General features: G+C 37.0%; 1 protein-coding gene across 7 annotated transcripts in view; it reads right to left on the minus strand.

Annotated features, from left to right (window-relative positions):
• SHTN1 (shootin 1) overlaps positions 1 to 20,224 on the minus strand; it is a 106,398-nt gene that overhangs the window by 69,445 nt on the left and 16,729 nt on the right. For 4 of the 7 annotated variants that reach the window (XM_082641600.1, XM_082641595.1, XM_082641601.1 and 1 more), the window contains exons 3-4: positions 10,998 to 11,058; positions 4,028 to 4,122 (exon numbers count right to left, since the gene is read on the minus strand). In XM_082641600.1, the coding sequence (XP_082497726.1) occupies positions 4,028 to 4,122; positions 10,998 to 11,058 (156 nt within the window). Of the gene's footprint in view, positions 1 to 4,027; positions 4,123 to 10,997; positions 11,059 to 16,325; positions 16,421 to 20,224 lie in introns of those variants that run through there. The other 3 variants (XM_082641598.1, XM_082641599.1, XM_082641596.1) reach the window with 3 other exon arrangements.

Raw genomic sequence — 20,224 nt, forward strand, 5'->3', positions numbered from 1 at the left:
GTTTAGTTTGTGTGTCTAATTTTCCTCTGAAAGTCATTTATCAGCTAGTTTTCTTCAACCAAGGTATTCATCTATACAATGTTTCTTCTCTCAGGATTCTCATGAAAAACTGAAAATACTAATTTTTGCCATCTGGAGCTCCCCAGGCCACCATTGAAGTAATATTTAATAGCCTAACAGTTAACAGTTCTGCCCTCAAAAGAGTTTTAATGCCTCTATCAAGCCAGGCACCAAAGTCTACCAGCTACTATTTGGCTGTAATACAATTACTCTATTCAACAGTTACTATCTCAAGAAAAAAGCCAAACAAAATTGCAAACATCTTCTCTAAAACAACATTTTCACATTCTGAAAGAAGAAATATAAGACTTATACACATTAAATCTTATAACCATACTAAGTGGAAATTTTTGAGAACTCTGAATTCACAAATTTGGGCTGAGAAATTTCACTGTAGTTATTATTCATCAAGTTATATAGGTTAATGGCATGCTACTTGGGTTTTAGAATCCTTATTAGTTACAAGGCAAAAATAAATCTTTTGTAACCCTATGGTAACAGAATCTTATACTATATTCAAATTTAAATAGAGTTTTTATATTGAGCACAGTTTAATGAATATTTAAAGATACAAAATAAGCAAGTTAAACAGACTTGGATCATACGATTAAAATAACTGGTCTATACTTATCAGTTTAACTTTCACATTTTAGCAAAGCAAAGCATCCACACTTGCTTTTAAGGAAATAATGCAGTCAAATTGTATTTCTGACCCACCTCCTAGAGAAATGGAAATAAAAACAAAAATAAACAAATGGGACCTTATGAAACTTAAAAGCTTTTGCACAGCAAAGGAAACCATAAACAAGATAAAAAGACAACCCTCAGAATGGGAGAAAATATTTGCAAATGAAGCAACTGACAAAGGATTCATCTCCAAAATACACATGCAGCTCATACAGCTCAATATCAAAAAAAAAAACAAACCCAATCCAAAAATGGGCAGAAGACATAAACAGACATTTCTCCAAAGAAGATATACAGATTGCCAACAAACACATGAAAGAATGCTCAACATCACTAATCATTAGAGAAATGCAAATCAAAACTACAATGAGGTATCACCTCACACCGGTCAGAATGGCCATGATCAAAAAAATCTACAAACAATAAATCCTGGAGAGGGTGTGGAGAAAAGGGAACCCTCTTGCACTGTTGGTGGGAATGTAAATTGATACAGCAACTATGGAGAACAGTATGGAGGTTCCTCAAAAAACTAAAAATAGAATTACCATATGACCCAGCAATCCCACTACTGGGCATATACCCAGAGAAAACCCTAATTCAAAAAGAGTCATGTACCAACCACAATGTTCATCACAGCACTGTTTACAATAGCCAGGATATGGAAGCAATCTAAGCATCCATCAACAGATGAATGGATAAAGAAGATGTGGCACATATATACAATGGAATATTACTCAGCCATAAAAAGAAACGAAATTGAGTTATTTGTAGTGAGGTGGATGGACCTAGAGTCTGTCATACAAAGTGAAGTCAGAAAGAGAAAAACAAATACCATATGCTAACACATATGTATGGACTCTAAAAAAAAAAAAAAGGTTCTCATGAACTTAGGGGCAGGACAGGAATAAAGACGAGACGTAGAGAATGGACTTGACGAGGGGAGGGGGAAGGGTAAGCTGGGACGAAGTGAGAGAGTAGCATTAACATATATACAGTACCGTATGTAAAACAGATAGCTAGTGGGAAGCAGCTGCATAGCACAGGGAGATCAGCTCCTGCTTTGTGACCACCTAGAGTGGTGGGATAGGGAGGGTGTGAGGGAGACGCAAGAGGGAAGGGATATGGGGATATATGTATACATATAGCTGATTCACTTTGTTATACAGCAGAAACTAACACAACATTGTAAAGCAATTCTACTCCAATAAAGATGTTAAAAAAAATTGTATCATAAGAATTAAACATTCCATTTGTCATTAATTTGAGAGCAAACACTTGAGAAAAATAAGAATTTACAGAAACTGTTGCTTAGAAAATGAAAACTACTTCCAAAAATGACAATTAATACTTAAATCAGGATGTGCTACTTTCATTTATTGATCACACATATAATGAAGTTTCCAAACTTTGCATTCAAAGCTGTAGTATCTTCCACAACCAATGAGCACATCTACAGCGTTTAATTGCATAGGGTTTTTTTGGTTTGTTTTTTATTCTAAAGTTCCTGAGTTCACACCGTATCCTCAAAAACAAACCGTAAGTCCATTTTCAAAAGGGCTTCTTAAAGAATAGAAGACAAACTATAAGTTAAGGGTCCTACTGTCAATACTAAATTGTAAAAATGACCCTAGAGATTAGTAACACACTGGCTCATAAGCAGGGAGGAATATAACAGTCACCTGGCAGCTTTTTCAACATTCACATGTCTGGGCCATACTCCTAGAATCAGTGGGTCTGGGGTATTCTTAAGAAATCAACCCTGGTCTACCCTGACAATTATGACATGATAATTGCCGGTTAGAGAGGTGAATTCTCTTGCTCAAAATCAACTGTTAAATAAAAAGGGGGGGAATAGCAATAAAATTATTTTTTAAGGGGACCAATGATTAAAGTCATCATAAAGAAAGAAAGTCTGTCCCATTCTCACTTTAGTCCTCATTCTAGTTCATCCTGTCATTTAAGATGAGACAATGGCAGTCCAGGGAACAGAATTAACTTGGCCAAAGTCACATATGTCCAAAATTATATAATTAGGAATAAAACCTGTACATACTGCCTCCCAAACCACTGTTTTCCATAAACTGCCAGTCCTGAGAGGTAGTCAATGCTCTCACTTTGGATGTCCTATTGCAACAGAAATACTTGTTAATAACAAGAGAAAAATACAGAAACTATCCTTAGCCACTACAAGATTCAGAACAGCTAGTATGCTCTGAATACATTTTTTCTACTTGGTCCAAAAGTAAAGGAAATGAAAAGAGAATTCCAACAGTATTATCAACCAGTGAACTCTAGTGATATAGAGAATAGAAATGATATGAGAGCACCCATGTTATCGTTGCTTTTAAAGCAATGGCCTCTATTGCTATATATTCTTCAGACAAATAACAGAAAAGAAGCTATATACACATACTTATATTCTTAGTTAGGTTCTGCCTGTATATCTTATGAATTCTAATGTAGTGCTGTTATGCAAACAATTAAGCAAATACCTCTAGCAAGCACACTGCTAATGCATACAAATTAAATTGACTGACTTATTGATCTACAGAATTTCAGTTGCATCCAAAGAAATACTCTGGATGTAGGTGATGGGGGAGAGGGGAAAGAAACAAAACCAGCATCACCAATGAAATTTGGCTGAAAATTGCTGTAATCCATTTTCTGATGAAGTGGTTCAGATGCATTTTACCCAACCCAAAATACATAAGACAGAGATAAAAACATTCTATAATAATAATGTACTTCTGATGAGACAGAATATAGAAAATTACACACTTGGTAAATTCATCAGCTAGAAGCAATCAGTGGAGCACTGGAGGTCACCCTTAGCATGCCCTCACTTTGCTTTCAAAAATAATCACCTGAACTGTAAGGTCTGAGGCTGACTTTTTCATCTGATTCAAACAGGAAAACACTCATTGCTCTTTCATGTCACTCTAGGTTAGTTTTAAACTTGGTTAGCATTTTAACCAAATGCACAGACATTTGGAAAGTCGAGTTCAAAAGACCACTCTGGGACCATTTTCACAGGCAAAAACCACAAATGCTGAAATACACACACACAAATACTTTTTTTTTTTACAATCAAAATAATCTTTGCATTAAGACAGATATTTACATAATCATATTCCAGGATTCTGAGACCTCTGATGAGGATCATCAGAGCAGACAACTGATTAGAGAACTAGAAAAGCAGAAAAGGATAAAGGCCACTGTTTGGAAAAGCAAGTTGAAACTTAAAAGCTCAGGTAGAATTCCTTTATTTGAAATGTCTCACCTTTGTTGCCAAAGCTTCAGCACTTTCTCGACAAGTCTTCTCTATTTCAAGATGGTTCTGCATAAAATTCACTTCCTCTATAACCATGTGAGAAACTAGGAATGAGGGGGAAAAAGTCTCAGCATTCAGAGATTAGTCAGCTATTCCAGAAGCCCACACATCTTGTCCCATGATTAAGAATACTGCAATTCTTTAGCTAGCCAGACCTTTAGCTATCATGAAAAAAAAGTGCTTAAGACGCTGCCCTGATTAAATCTTAGCTAATATTTGAATGTAGAAAGAAAAAAGAAGACAACGAAGAACTTCTATCGCTATTACACACATTTTGAGAAAGCTACTGAGGATTTTTTAAGTGTATCTTTTCTATGTATCTGTATACATAACCATAGACATGTCTGCTAATTTAAACAAAAGAACCTCTCTTACATTAAAAGGGGCAAACATGATTTCCTTTGCTTAGCAGGATGTAACCCATGCGTCTACTAAGGAAAATTAGCTAAAGAGAAATGTTTAAAAGTAAATCTTACGTTGATCTCATATCTGGAATAACAACATGGCAGCTTAACTAAGTTAAGTATTTCAATAGTAGTCTTTATTACTGACAAAGTATTTAAGAAACTTCAGGGCAAAAAAGTATAGCAACGAGATTTATGTACTACGTGATGATGAAAGTAGATGCTAATAAATTGCTTCTTACATCACAGACTGTCAGGAAGATCAAAAGAAAAATAAAATTTTACTTGATATTTAACCAATGTTTCAAAAATAGCAATTTTCAGACTTTTTGTTAGCTGATTTATATAAATGAGATTCAAAGGTACAAAATAATTTAGAACTTGAATTATACTCTGAAGATCAAGTAAGAAAAATGCCAACTTCTTTCACCCATATTTCTAGTTAAAAGAAAATGCTCAGAATTTCAAACTTAACTGTAGACATGTATACTTAATGACATTTGTTTGGCTTAAAAAAGAAAAATTAAGGGCACCCAAATGTGAAACCCAACAAAGTTAGGCAAAAAGCACTGGGCTCACATAACACAAAGAGAGATTACTTTTGCTTCATTTAAGCTTAATTAACCTGCAATTATGATTAAACTCAGGGGAAAAAATTTCTCTCCAAATTAAATACAAAAATGTATTACTTCCTAAGTCTGTCCGAAGTTCTTATTACGTTAATATTCAAATTCATAAAGCAGCACTAAATGGCCAGAAACATCTCTAACCTTGACATTTTTTCAGGGGTAATAATAATCTGCAGCAAATGCAGGCCAACCAAAAACCACTTAACTAATTAGTAGTTGCAGTCACCGAGAAAAACATGAATCAACACTGTTATTACAAGTGGCACATTTGAGTGGCATCTAATTATGACTTGATGAGCACGATACTTGCATTATCAACATTACTACTGCATCCCATCGGGGCCTAAAAGCTGCTGATGGCATTGACTTCGAGAAACTCCCACTCAATGGTACAGCAGCACCCAGCAATCGGCTTGGCAGGGGCCCCCTCACTAAATGACACGTTAAGCGTAATTACTGGTAGACATTGTAAATAAACAGGATTGGAAGTGAAAATTGTACCAAGTGCATAAGACACAATCTGACACATTGGAAGTGGCAGCCTTAATTGAGAGTTTCTTTGACTGCTCAAGATCATTTCAACTGCATTTCTCAGAGGACAGTGATTATAACTGTGGAGACAGACGGCATAATGGTATCAGCACTGCTGACAGAGCAGTGAATTAAATTGTATCTGCTGTTGTGTGAAAGCCTTGATGAGAGGTACAGATGCCTTAGTGGTCTTATCATTATAACACAATGGTCATGTTGTCATCAACCTTTCTGGCTCCAATTGAAAAGAAATGATTGTGTGTTGAAGCTCTCCCCACCCCCGCTCCACACCACCTCCTTTTTCCTCTTCTATCTCTTGTTCTGAATAGAACCAATTTTCAGAGAGCTATGAAATCACGCAATAGGTCCTAAAATGCAGCTGCTTGGCATACAAACGGGTCCCCATTAAACTGGAATCACACACAATATGTGTTTATGCCAGAAGAACAAATAGAAGCTGAACACAGGCCAAGTTTATTCACACACACAAAGCCCATGTAGCTCTTCATCAATATAATTGCCTTTTATATTGTAGTTTAAATAATAGGCTCTATTATTTCCTTAAAATCCTAATATTCCTGGCATTTTATCACTATGTTTACAAGGTAGGTTCTTCAAAAATGTGAAGGAAAGAGAAAAGAAACCTATACAATTTTTACAACATCAAATACTACTTCGAATTTTAGCCTTAACTACTTGACATCTTCTACCACAATCTGGTATTTCCACTATCATAACAAAAACATAAACACTCTGCATTTTTCATAGGAATTTGACTTTTTATTCAATAATATTCTTGCTCATGGAAGAGTAAGAAAAATCATTCCACAGTAGTAAGGTTCAGGCCTAGCAAAGAGAGGGAAAAAAAAAACACACATTTTCTAAACATTTTGTAAAAAGTTGCCTTCTAACTTAACTTGATAAAGTTAGCTAGGTAGCACTAGCCCACATTTTCTCCAGTTCTGATACGGTATACCCCATCAGGTAGGGTTTTTGTTTCTTCCTATAAGAGGGAACAGTGGAAATTTTAAATTGTGCTTTAATTTTCAGTTTAAAAAATTATCCCAATGCTAAACTGATAGCATAGAAACCTACTTATAAACTTTCTAGATCCAACAGGAACATATTTCAAAGGGCATTTATATCTTCAAAAAGGGTGACCCAATTTCCAAAACCAAAAGTCAGGTCACCTGACACAAAACAGGAATCATTTTTTTTTTTTTTTTGGCCACATCGCGTGGCATGTGGGACCTTAGTTCCCCGACCAGGGATAAAACCCGTGCCCCCTTCAGTGGGAAGAGTGGAGTCTTAACCAGTGGACCGCCAAGGAAGTCCCAGGAATTTTTTTAATATATAAATTTATTTACACCCTTCAAAGGAAAAACATTTTTAAAAACTTTAATTGTTCATTTAATGATTTGCCTATGGCCCTGAATTCGGGCTTGACTCATAATATCCACAATCCATGACCACTGTACCTGAAACACCTATAATTTGGATGACATAAAGGTTTAAAAAAGAAAAAAGATGAACTTTAAATAAAGTGCCCCTATTACTGCAGTTATGTTTAAAAAAATCCTTGTACTTTAGAAATACATACTGAAATCTTTACAGATAAAATGATATGGTGACTGGAGTCAGTTTCAAAAACTCCGAGGTCAGTGACAGTAAGTATATGGATGCATAGAAGAAGACAACTTCTGACGCTATGTGATAGGTACATGGGGGTTCATTATACTTTTTCTCACTTTGTACAAGCTTGACACTTTCCATAATAAAAGTTTTTCTTAATGACTCTGGGAACTCAGAAGTATACCCTAAAAGAGTATCAATTATTGCTTCTATCAGTCTAGTTGAATTAGCAAAGTCTGTCTCTCCTGTTCTATGACCCCAAAACATTTTTACATACTTCCCATCATAGAATACATCACACTGTAGGGGAACTGGGGTTCTTTTAACTTGTTTTGTCTTCTACTAACTGAGCATCAGCAGAGACTTTCTTCACTCATGGCTGACTCTCTTGCACCTAGCACAACGCTATGTACAAAGTAGTTATTCATACTTGTGTTTGTCTGATGACTGAAAAAATGTCTCAGGCCTAAGTTCATGTGTGAATACCTTTTTACAGGAATGTTCTCTGTAGTACAGAACTGCTTAGGAAACAACCACTATCACTGTTTATCAGGCCAACTATGTGTCTGTCGTGTGCTAAACCCTTTACGTGTGTCCTCTAGTAAATCCTCACAACAATCTTAGGAAGTAGGTATTATCATAGCAATTTTGTATTTGAGAACACTGAGGCCCAGAGAAGTTAAGGAACATATCCCAGATTACAGAGTTCTAACTGGTAAAGGCCAGCTAAAGCTATTTCTAGATGACTCCAATTTTCTATGTTCTATCCTAATTCCTCATATTTAAAAATGACACCACCAATGATGCTGCTTCCTGAGCAAAACTCCTCTCCATCCAGCCAACTCTCAGCAATATTTACATGCAGGATATCTCTAAAGTATATGTGGCAAACATACCATAAGTTCTCGTGCAATATCAGATTACTTAGAAAGGTTTTCACGTGGTGAGAAGACAGCCATGAAAGCTAGCAGGTATGCAGGAAAATTGGTAGGCGCTAAAACAGAGCAGAGGGTCTAACGTTGTGGCCTAAAAGACATGAAAGAACCTTACTTACTGTCACTTTCACAGAAATCTGTCTTTCTAGGGAACATGGCTTTACTATGCAGTCAGTGGTGTACTCTGTCCAGAAAGACAGGAGAAAGGCTCGGGAAGAGCTGGCAGAGGGCCAAGAATCACACGGAAGTATGGGCAAACCAGCTACGAAAAGTATGCCAAGCTAGGAAGAGTTGATCCCAACAGCCTAACGAAGCTCTTCCTGACCCTCATTCGGCTGCTCTTCCTACACCTGGAGAACCAGAACTAGAACTAGGTAAACATCACAGGAAGGCAGATTTCAACTTAGTACCAAAAGAAACCTTCCCCTGGAGCTGCCCAAATGTGGAGACTGGTGTTCAGAAACTAATTCATGAAAGGTAAATGATATGAACTCTTAATCCTGAAGGGCAGTCAAGCCCTGGATGGTGCAGTAAATGAGATGGTGGGAGCAGCAACTAGTATTTTTTTTTTTTTTTTTTTTTTTTTTTTTGCGGTACACGGGCCTCTCACTGTTGTGGCCTCTCCCGTTGCGGAGCACAGGCTCCGGACGTGCAGGCTCAGCGGCCATGGCTCACAGGCCCAGCCGCTCCGCGGCATGTGGGATCCTCCCGGACCGGGGCACGAACCCGTGTTCCCTGCATCAGCAGGCGGACTCTCAACCACTGCGCCACCAGGGAAGCCCACAACTAGTATTTACTGAGCACTTACTATAGTGCCAAGCACTATGTGCAGCACTTTTTACATGGATTATTTCATTTAATCCTCGAACGGCCTATAAGGTAGGGTCATTTACTCCATTTTTACTAAGGAATTGCTCAGGGCTACAGGGATTCACACCAAATGGTGCTTTTTACTGGTGAAAACTGCCTCATTCCCTTCCAAATCTGAAATTCTACTCTATGTTCTAAAGTCGTGAACCACTTAACTTAGACACAATTTTTTAACAAATATTTAAAGTTTTCTTAGTCTCCATTTTCTGTTCTTTTGAGACTGAGTGAAGAGTTAATACTGTTTTCCTGCCATCCAAAGTTAAATTAGGATGATGTAGTAAAGGTAAAAATTGAATGAAAACAACAATAAAGATGAATTCTTTCAAGCTTTGAGTTGCTCATAAGGAAAAATGTAAGTTTTTAAAACTATCAAAGGTACTTAGAGGAAGAGAAATGGAAAAGAGAAATAGTAGATGAAAGCAAAGTTTACATGTTACTCTAAAGGTAGGCTGATTTGGTAGGAAGTTGCTTCCATTTCTGCATAATGCAAGAGGTAAAATCCCTACTACCTACCTGGACCAAAACATTTTGTAACTCCAACCATAAGAATTCGAACTATTCCCACTGCACATAGGATGCCAATCCAATATCAATAACTAATTCAAACACATTAACTGGTAACTATGTCAATGGTATAACTCTTGAAGCTGTAACTCAGTGTCAGTTCAAGTGTAAGAATGTCCCATTAATCCTGCATTAGGGAAGGAGAAGGTCCTAAACAGCTACAGTCCACACATTCACAGATAAAAAATAGTTCTGTCATAGCATATTGGCCACCAAAGATAGGTTTTATCAACAATATTCCCTTTTGGTTTTCCTTGTTACAGCCAGATACCTGAAATAAACTGGCTATTGAAATTTCACTATAATGCTGCATTTTTATAGGTGCTTTACCTTCAGCAAGAATAAAATGCTTTGTGGTGTAGTTACCAAGTCAACGCTTTATGATATAATCAAACAACCTGACTAACACAGCATCTGCAGAAGGATGAACAAAGGCCCTGCTTCTAAGGGGGAGGGTCACTCTCCCTGCTAAGGTCTGGCCCTTTCCCATGACTTATTTCCTTCTGATCCTTCTGAGTGTGATCAGATATGTTCTAGTTTAGGGGATGAAGTAATAACAGATTTACATCACATAAAAAATAACATAGCAAAAATTAAGAAGATTGTTAAAGCTTTTGTGGGAATATAACTTTCCTTGGTGAGAGGGCTATTTCAACCATTCAAACTCCTAAAAATGTAAAGTTCTGTAAACCTAGAATTCCTTTTCCATAAATTAACCTAAGGAACTAACCAGACCACTGTAAAAATGTATGTATAAGAATACTTGTCACGGCATTATGGATAATTACTAAAAACCAGAAATAATCCAGCTATCACTGAAGAATTGTTTAAATAAATTACGGTACTATCATAAAATAGAATACTATGGGCAACACTAAAAACTGATATACATATCTCTACTGACATGCAAAGATGACTATAATATACTGTTTACTGAAAAGAGTAGGCTATAAAACTGGATGAGAAGCATGACTGTATTTTTTGTTGATACATATATTCCACAGATAAAAGATCAGGAAAGAAAGACTATAAAATACTAATGTTGGCTTTTCTCAAAGAGTGAAGATAACAAATTTGCTCTCTTTTAACTGTTCTGTATAATAAAATTTTTTATAACAAATACAAACTGTGTTTTATATATATATAAATAACATACTTATGAAACAATAATGCTCAATCCATTTCTTTAAAAATCACAGTAATGCCAGAGCACTTTTTGGGCAAATAGGAAGACAATTCTCCCTTTCTTGGATGCCCAATGCATCAGCAACTAAACACAGGGTACACGTCTACCCACATAATCCCAAAGCACAGTTGTATATGTTAGAACAATTCCACTGAAATGCTTACTTACTTTTCTGAAATTCCTCCAGTTTTTTAACCGCTTCATCTCGTTCTTGCCTAATTTTGTCACACTGAAATGAGAAAAAAACAGAAATGTTAACTTTGTATCATAAGTTTGGAAAGACAAGAAAGAGCAAACATAAACAATTTTATGAAAACAAAAAATAAAAATCTTAAAAAAGCATTCATGATATATCCAGAAAAGACAAAAACTCTAATTCAAAAAGATACATGCACCCCCAATGTTCATAGCAGCACTATGTACAATAGCTAAGACATGGAAGCAACCTAAGTGTCCATCAACAGATGAATGGATATAGAAGATATGTGATATGTATACCATGGAATATCACTCAGCCATAAAAAAGAAATAGTGCCATTTGCAGCAATATGGATGGACCTAGGGATTCCTATACCAAGTGAAGTAAGTCAGACAGAGATAAATATATGATATCACTTATATGAGGAATCTAAAAAATAATACAAATGAACTTATTTACAAAACAGAAACAGACACACAGACATAGAAAACAAACTTACGGTTACCAAAAGGGAGAGGGTGGAGATAAATTAGGAGTACGGGATTAACAGATACATATCACTATATATAAAATAGATAAACAACAAGGATTTACTGTAGAGCGCAGGGAACTATATTCAACATCTTGTAATAACCTAATGAAAAAGAATACACACACACATACAACAGAATCACTCTGCTCTACACATGAAATTAACACAATATTGTGACTGGCCACATGGTATTTGTTACTGCTCACCAGCATGATATTTGTACCACTTGTATCTGGCCAATTTTCTCAGACCTTCTAAGATAATGAGTCACCTTCCTGCTCATTATCTCTTCAGTAACAGACCAATTTAACATCCTTGAGTTAAAATGTATTCATTCTTTAAGAGAATATTTGTGCCTCTTTTTAAGTAGGTATTTTGCTGACACAGTAAAAACCCCACTCATCCGCAGGTCAGATTCCTGAAACTGTGCAGTTTCAGTTATCCAGAACCCTGGGGGCACACTGGAAGTGACCACTGCCCGGAGGCAAACTGCTGCCCAACGTCCCATGCACTCTCTCACTCAAGAAAAAAACCATCCATGTATCCTTAGAATTCTGAATAGAAGAAGGTAGCAAATTAAAAGGAAGGAAGGCAAAAATAACTTATTAAAGCATGAGGATCTTTTAGGGTATCAGGTACAGAAACAAGTATCTAAACTGACTCTGTGGGTATTAATGAATTTTTTTAAAACCTAACATTCATTATGAGCACTGAATTCAATTCACCCCGATTTTCACAAAATAGGAAGATTTTCATCAAAAATGTCTAAAACTTTAAAAAGTGATTTTAGCTATTAGAATGATAATTAACATTTTAATTGTGTGGGAATACTACTATACTATAATAAGAGGACCATATGAATAAAGTTATATTTTAATCCTACCATGTCAGAAAAACACATCTGGGATATGTGTTTTGGGATTTCATACCTTTGGATATTTTTATTTTCAAATGTCAATGGCTAAAAAATTATGATGCCACTGATAATTGGGAAAACCCAAATTAAAATAGTAAGATATTCTCATCTAATAGACTGGCAAAAACTGGAAACGTCTGGGATCAGATGTAGGACACTCTCACATACTGCAGATGAAATGTCAACTAGCATAACTACTTTTGGAAATAAACTAACAAAATTGGAATTGTACATACCCTGTGACTCAGCAATTCTACTTCTAGATTCTAGAATCTCTAGCAATGTGTACAAAATGATCTATACAAACATGTTCTGCATTTATAATAACAATAAATCATGGTATATCCATATAATACAGTATAAATGAAAATGAATGAAGTTAAATGTATCAACATAAACCTCAGAAACCATAATGTTGAGTAAAAGGAATTATAGAATATATATCAAATGATACCTTAAGCACACAAAAACACTTTATATACTTATATTGTATCTGTATATTTCCCAATACATATGGTATATATAAAAACATAAAAACATGAAATAGAAGGATACACACAAAATACATAACAGTAGTTGTCTCTTAAAAGATAGGAAGGGGAAGGGGTCTAGGGCTGGGTGACACAGAGGACCTTCAATTTTATCTGTAGCATTCTTTTTCCTTTCTAAATTTCAAAAAAAAAAATAAGCTAATTCTGTGAGGTGTGTATTTGTTATATTATTCTCTGCCCTTTTCTATGCTTTTAAAATATTTTTAAAATAAAAATTAAGAAAACAGTTCAGTTTTGTACGTCAGTCTCTCAGGAACTGAAACTTTCTAAAAGTTTTAGTTTTAAAAACCTCTCTGTTCATTTGGGTAAATCCATTCTGGCCAGAGTACATGAAATGAGTACACGGTGTTAAACTAGCAAAGCTATTTACTAAATCCTGACCTAGACCCTCCACAAGAGGGGTCAAGCAGGACCATTTTTAAAGGAAAAGGCATATCCTTTCATTAAAGTTTTCTTGTGTCAATTTAACATCTGTAAAAAAGTAATTCTGTCTAATACAGTTTCTAGTCCCAACTTAACATGTAAACTGTATTTATTGTCTTTTGGTGTTTAAAATTCTAAACACTCTATAGAGTCCTGGATTCTCAAATAAGTTTATGAGATCCTTCCCCCACCAGATAGTGTAACACCTAACTTCATGAGCCTGCTAGCCAGCTGTTTCAGGAATGCTCCTCTCATTTTCTAGAATGTGGTACCTGTTCCCCTTGTACTTCCCCACCACCCTGCCAGTCTGCCTACCCATGGCCCATGCTCTTTGCTCATAAGGCCCAGGTAGACATGCTTTGGTTAATAACAGGTCTCAACATCACAGTCTTATCCCAACATTCAAGTAACGAGTTTCTACAGTCCAGCTATGTGCTTTCACACTAACTCTATAGTCATCGCCAGCAGATTCAGAAGCAGTCTCCCAACACCAGCTGTGTTCTATCAGAGGTCTTCATGTTGCTGTGCTTTCTATTTTCTGCAACCATATTATGATAGAACTGGCAGCCACAGAATTTACCATCTGCTATGGATACTGAAAGGGGTGTGTATTGTGGGGGGCGGGGATTTACACATGCTGCAAAAGCAACTTATTTATTCCAAACCAGAGCTGAGCAAAATATGAAGGACGTACCCATTTACTAAGCAGAAATCCAAACATCTACTTATTTCATCATTTTAGATGAACCCAGAAAAATACCTTGTAACCTTTCTCTCCATCTACCAAGAGAGAGAAAGCAGCAAAGATTCCGGGCCTTTTTGGAAGAATGTTGTATCTTTACATCCCACAGAAGCCCCTCACCCATCCTACCCCTTCCTCTCTCCTGCTCACGCAGCTGCATCATTTGTAGAAACTGCTTCTTTTTGTGTGAGAATTGCTCGTGAAGACTTTGCAATAGCAACAGATGTTCTTGGGCCCACGTCCCTTAATTACGATGCTCAATGATTCTCTGTAGCTCAAGGCTGGGGTAGAACCCAGCAGCATGAGTGCTGGCTGGTTTAAGCAAGTTGGATCATATTACATCAATTCTAGAGTCTCTATTTTGGCTCTTCATGAAGTGGTGAATTGGCGGGAGGTTAGCCTTGCTGCTTTTGAAAGCTCTTCATATTAGAAGCCCTGGCTGTTTTCCAGAACTCTTCCTTGAGGCTCATCCAGGCAGATACCTGGCTTCTGAAACTAAACCATCAACTCAAAGCATTGCCAGACTGATTTGCAGAGGAAAGCCTTTCCAGTGTGTACTGGTATTCCCCTCTCCCGACCGAAATGGGCAGCTCTGTTCTTTCTGCCTCGCAAATCATCCAAATGCTGTTTGTACTAAAATGTCTGCTTAACGGGGCTCAGCAGAAGTACAGATAACTGTAGGCACTAAGATATCTTTATATTTTGCTGTGTGTATATTTTATGCAAGAAAACCCCCAATATTCTGAATTGTGTCTAACGTCCACTAACATAAACATTCATTTTTATCTCCATGATGCACAAATGCAACAGAGTTGCCAGACTACAGAAAGGCCAGTTTGGGGCCCAAGAAGTACACACATGCACTGCATACACAGGACAACAACAGAGTAGGCAATCTACACAAAGACAACTACCGTACAGTTGACTGAATTAGACTTCTAAGCAGGCATCTACTGTAATCACTGAATGCCTTTATTTCCTTCCTCCAAGTATTGAACAAATTATTCATACAGGTGCTATGTTAAGCAGAGAAAATACAGTGGGGAACATAATAGGCAATGTGCTCTCACAAAAGTTATGATCAACCAAGTAAGATCAACAATGAAACAAGCAATTTATAAGAACACTTGCCATGATGAGAGAAGCACTGCACAACAGGAACCTACAGCAGAGGCTACATTAAGTCTGAAAAGGTCTCAACCCCACACCATTTTTTACTTATTCGTCTTGAACTTCATTCCTTTTATGTCCAGTTACAATATTTAAACGGTGAAACAGGCATAGCATCAGAATTGTGCATATTTACCTGTTTTAGAATATTTGGTGATGCAGTTCGAGGACCACCAAATCATTTTTAGTAAAAATCAACAATTCTATTGTCCCACCTATGTAAGTTTGGCTAGAACTCAGCTGTGCTTATCCTTAAAGAACACAATAAATTAAATCATTCCCACTAGGATGGAATTCTTTTCACCCTCCTTCTCTTTTGGTGGTGTTCTTTCTTCCAATTCAAAGTTCTTTCCCTCCAATTTTCACAGGCAATAAAGTAGTAGCTGTCCCCTAAAGCTGTCTTACAGCATTCTCCAAATTCTAGGTATTGTGTGTTAGATGGAAACACATGTCATCAGAACAGAGATCCTTGCTCTTTGTTTCTGGATAGATTGCTGTTAATAAGAGACTCATTTTCACTTTCAAACTGCTAAGTAATTACTTTTTCTCTGGCACAACCACTTGCCACTCTGCTCTAAAGAAACTGCATGTATGTGAATGTATTATGCATGAACAGTTAGTATAATGGATGCATATCTTGCTCTTTAAAGTGGCTTCTTTACTGATTTTTTTAAAATAAAATACTTTGGGACCTTCACCTCTGAAATTTACAAAAGATGAAGAAATTTGAACAATAGACAACTGAGCCAAGATGCAAACAGTATCATCTATCTTGCTTCTTGAAACCTAAGTCTTGGAAAGTGTCTGTCTCATTCCCTTTTCATTCATTGTTCCTGGCAAGCTGACAGAACCGCCTGATGCAGTGTTACAGTAGCTCACCCAAACGACTTCTAATCAGCCACTTAAACATTTATTCATTTCAAAACTCGATCTCGGAACATAGAATTAAACATAAATACTTACTGTTCAAAGGCAGACATTCTTCTATTCTACAGATTTCCTTCTTTTTATGCACACTCCACACTGCCCCCACCACTCTGAGAAATGTGAAAGCTATTCCATTAAAAGCTCAAAAAAGCTTTGCCCCCCCATATAGGAAAAAAACCACAAACAGCTATGACAAAGATCCTGAATGAGTCATAAGAGAATGCCCTTCAATTGTAGAAGCATGACTAACACATTTAAATATGATGATTGCTTCACAAGCGGAGTAAAACTTCATCTGGTTGACTTCAAAATATACAAGTCCTCTATTTTTCTTTACCCCAAAAATAATTTGGAAGGGTTGTTGACTTCAATGTGATAGGCCTTCTCACTTTTTAACATATTGTTGATAATGCTATTTAGAAACTAGGCAAAAAATAAGTAGCACCCTTTCTATAACCTCCACCTATCCTGATGTCTAAAAAAACCAAAACTGAAGCTTTTACACTTTAATCCAACCCAGATATCTTACACGTACCCTATATAATATTTTGATAATGAATTTTGGTTGATAAAATGTGCTAAGTGCATAAGAAATATACAGATGTTTCATTACAAAGAGGCGACAATTCTGCTTGTGAGAGAAAGAAGACTTTGAAAAAAAGTAAGCGACATTTAACCAAGCATTAAGAGTTAAGAGTTAGTCACATGGAATTGAGTAGGAACCTTGTCTTTTTGTTCTTTTCCCATCCCACCCCCAAACTCTAAGCATTCACTTATATGTACAACTTATCACAGTTATTTTTGTCAACTTGCCTGTGTCCCTCACTAGAGTAGTTTTATTCTAGAGTGGGACCTTCGTATATTTTTCTTTATAACCCAGTACTCAGAAGGCATTCAGCAAAGTTTTCCTTATCAACTCAGATCCTGATTCCATCCTCAAAGATATTGATAAAAACCACAAAATGATCAGCATTATATTGTTCTTAAAAAGGGAGAACTGCAAAGGAAAAGATCATTAAAACACTGGCCCACCCTCCCAAATCTCCTACTCTTACCCTTGGAATGCATTATGTCAGAATCTATACACATGTGTGTGTGTGTGTGCGCGCACACACACACACACACACAGAGGCACACGCACGCGAGAATTTTTCTGATATAAGATTGATTTGATATTTAACTATCAGTTTTTAAATACAAACCAACAGATGATGAAGACAAACGATCCAGAAAAGTATTGAGTCTGATAACTTGCTGTGGAAAATTCATGGGCTAACAATAAAAAATTAAGAATAAAACCAAGACCTTTGTGGAAAAAGTCAATTAGATCCCCTAGGTTTACCTGCTTCAAAATGAGTATTTTTGGTCAGAATACCCTGTCTGAATCTAGACTCTGTTAAGCCCTGAGGTCCTGTTTTCTGTGAAATAGAGCTGCACAGGGTTGTTTGGAGCATCAGATAAGGGAGATAGGGAATATACATGACCCACAGTAGCTTCTTAAAAAAACAGTCTCTTAAGCAACCTCCTGTTCTGAGGAAATTCATGTCCTACCACTTGTCTCAACAGAGGAGATTCTAAACAGGGCATAAAAAGATCTACCCAAAGGAATCACACCCACTGTCTCTTCCCATTGATAAGGTTCATGACCTGACAACAAAGATGGTTAGACTTAATGTGGACACACAGAAGGAAGAAACTTGCCATTTATTTTTCTGGTCGCTTACACTTCTGCAAAATTTCCCCACATCAAATTAACTATGGCAAAAGACTCTTACTTTAGATTCCTATCCTTGACTGATTTAACCGAACTCGTTTGGGGTCACGAGGTAAGAATGGCCATGAATATTTGCTGATGTGGACTGGACAAAGCTCACACAGCCAGGCACAAGAGAGTGCTTTGCCAGAGAAAATGGTGTTCTCCATTTACCACCTCCAGAACTAAAGCTGCTTTTACTCATTCTGTGCTGTATTAAAAAGGCTTTTATTATAGGCTTTCCTCCTTTGTAATACAGCCCCCCTTTCGGGGAAAAATCTGCAGTAATAAGCCTACTAGTCTTTTAACACAAGATAAACAGAGTGCGGTAAACTTAAAACCATCCTATTTTGTTTTACCCAACCACACAGCATTCCATATTGCTTTCATTTCTTTTCTTCCCGTTTCTGTTAATAGTTATTTTTAAAGAATAAGTACAGAAGCAGGTCAATACAGATGTTACAAAAGTATCAGGACATACTCTGTGTAGAGAAACATGTAAACAGGTAATGTGCTAAGGTAATTTTTAATCCTTCTTTTGCCAAATGCATCTTACCTACAATTCACTTGTATAACAGATGGTTCGCGTAAAAAACTCACTGCAGGGGCTTCCCTGGTAGTACAGTGGTTGAGAATCTGCCTGCCAATGCAGGGGACACGGGTTCGAGCCTTGGTCTGGGAAGATCCCACATGCTGCAGAGCAATTAGGCCCGTGAGCCATAACTACTGAGCCTGCGTGTCTGGAGCCTGTGCTCCGCAACGAGAGGCCACGACAGTGAGAGGCCCGCGCACCGCGATGAAGAGTGGCCCCTGCTTGCCACAACTAGAGAAAGCCCTTGCACAGAAACGAAGACCCAACACAGCCAAAAATAAACATAAAAATAAATTAATTTTAAAAAAAAGACCTAAAGAAGAAATACATGGCGAATATCTTTCTCTTTAGTTCCTAAATTTATTTATTAAAAAAACAAAACAAAAAAAACCTCACTGCAAAAAGTGGCTCGCAGTTAAACAACCATCATCATCACTAATAACGGATGTTTATAGAACATCTACTATCTTTAGGGCAATGCTAGGTCTACAAGTAAGCACGGATTAAAGAAGGATAAGAGAAAACAAAAAATTTATTCTTTTTCCTCTTATGTTATTCACGTTCTTCTATATCCTTCTTTCTTCATCAAATGAAGACACTTGTTTGCTTTCCCTCCTCCTATCTTCCAGGTTAAACCAAAGAGTTCTCCTGAATTAACCCTTCCAACTTGTTTTGCTCTTCCCTCCTTGGACCAGGAACATATATGGAAGAGACTCAATTGACTGATAACGTCTTGGCTCCTTCTCCTAGAGGTGGAAGATGGTTGGGTATCTTAGGGAAAAAGGCTCAAGCTATCTGGCATAAGCTTCACCCATTAGCTTTGCTTTAAAATTATGGGACATCAGAGACCCAGGATCTAAGCATATACTCCCCACCTGTTGGCATCCTCGGGACATCTGTGATTTTGTGTGGTTATGATGTTAGAATTAGAAATCTTGTCAAACTGTTTTCTGTGACCTCCTTACCATATTAGAGACGCATGTACCAGCCACCTTCTATCACAGATATTCTCATCACCCCACCTACCATTCCCTGAATTGCCTAGTGAAAGGAAGGGAAGATACTTAAAATTTCAAATATAAATAAATTTTTAAATAAAATTTTTATTTCAAAAATAAACCAAAGGGCTTCCCTGGTGGCGCAGTGGTTGGGGGTCCGCCTGCCGATGCAGGGGACACGGATTTGTGCCACGGAGCGGCTGGGCCCGTGAGCCATGGCCGCTGAGCCTGCGCATCCGGAGCCTGTGCTCCGCAACGGGAGAGGCCACAGCAGTGAGAGGAGCACGTACGGCAAAATAAATAAATAAATAAATAAAATAAACCAAAGATTTATTTACAAATGAGCAAAGGAGCATGGAACGTGGGTGAAGAATAACGATCTAAAAATCTATTATAATATGCTTTGAACTAGAGGACTTACCATTAATACCACCACACCAACATCTATATAGGTGACAAATTAATACGAGTAAAAAAGTTAAATATGATTCTTAAGAGTTCAGTAAATACCCACAAACATGCCACAAGTTTTACAAATATTTAGCTCACTGCCAATTTTCATTACAGCTCTTACTCTGAAATTTTAAAGACA

This window comes from Mesoplodon mirus, assembly GCF_964341445.2.
Source record: "Mesoplodon mirus genome assembly, chromosome: 2".
In the NCBI taxonomy this organism is placed as follows: domain Eukaryota; kingdom Metazoa; phylum Chordata; class Mammalia; order Artiodactyla; family Ziphiidae; genus Mesoplodon; species Mesoplodon mirus.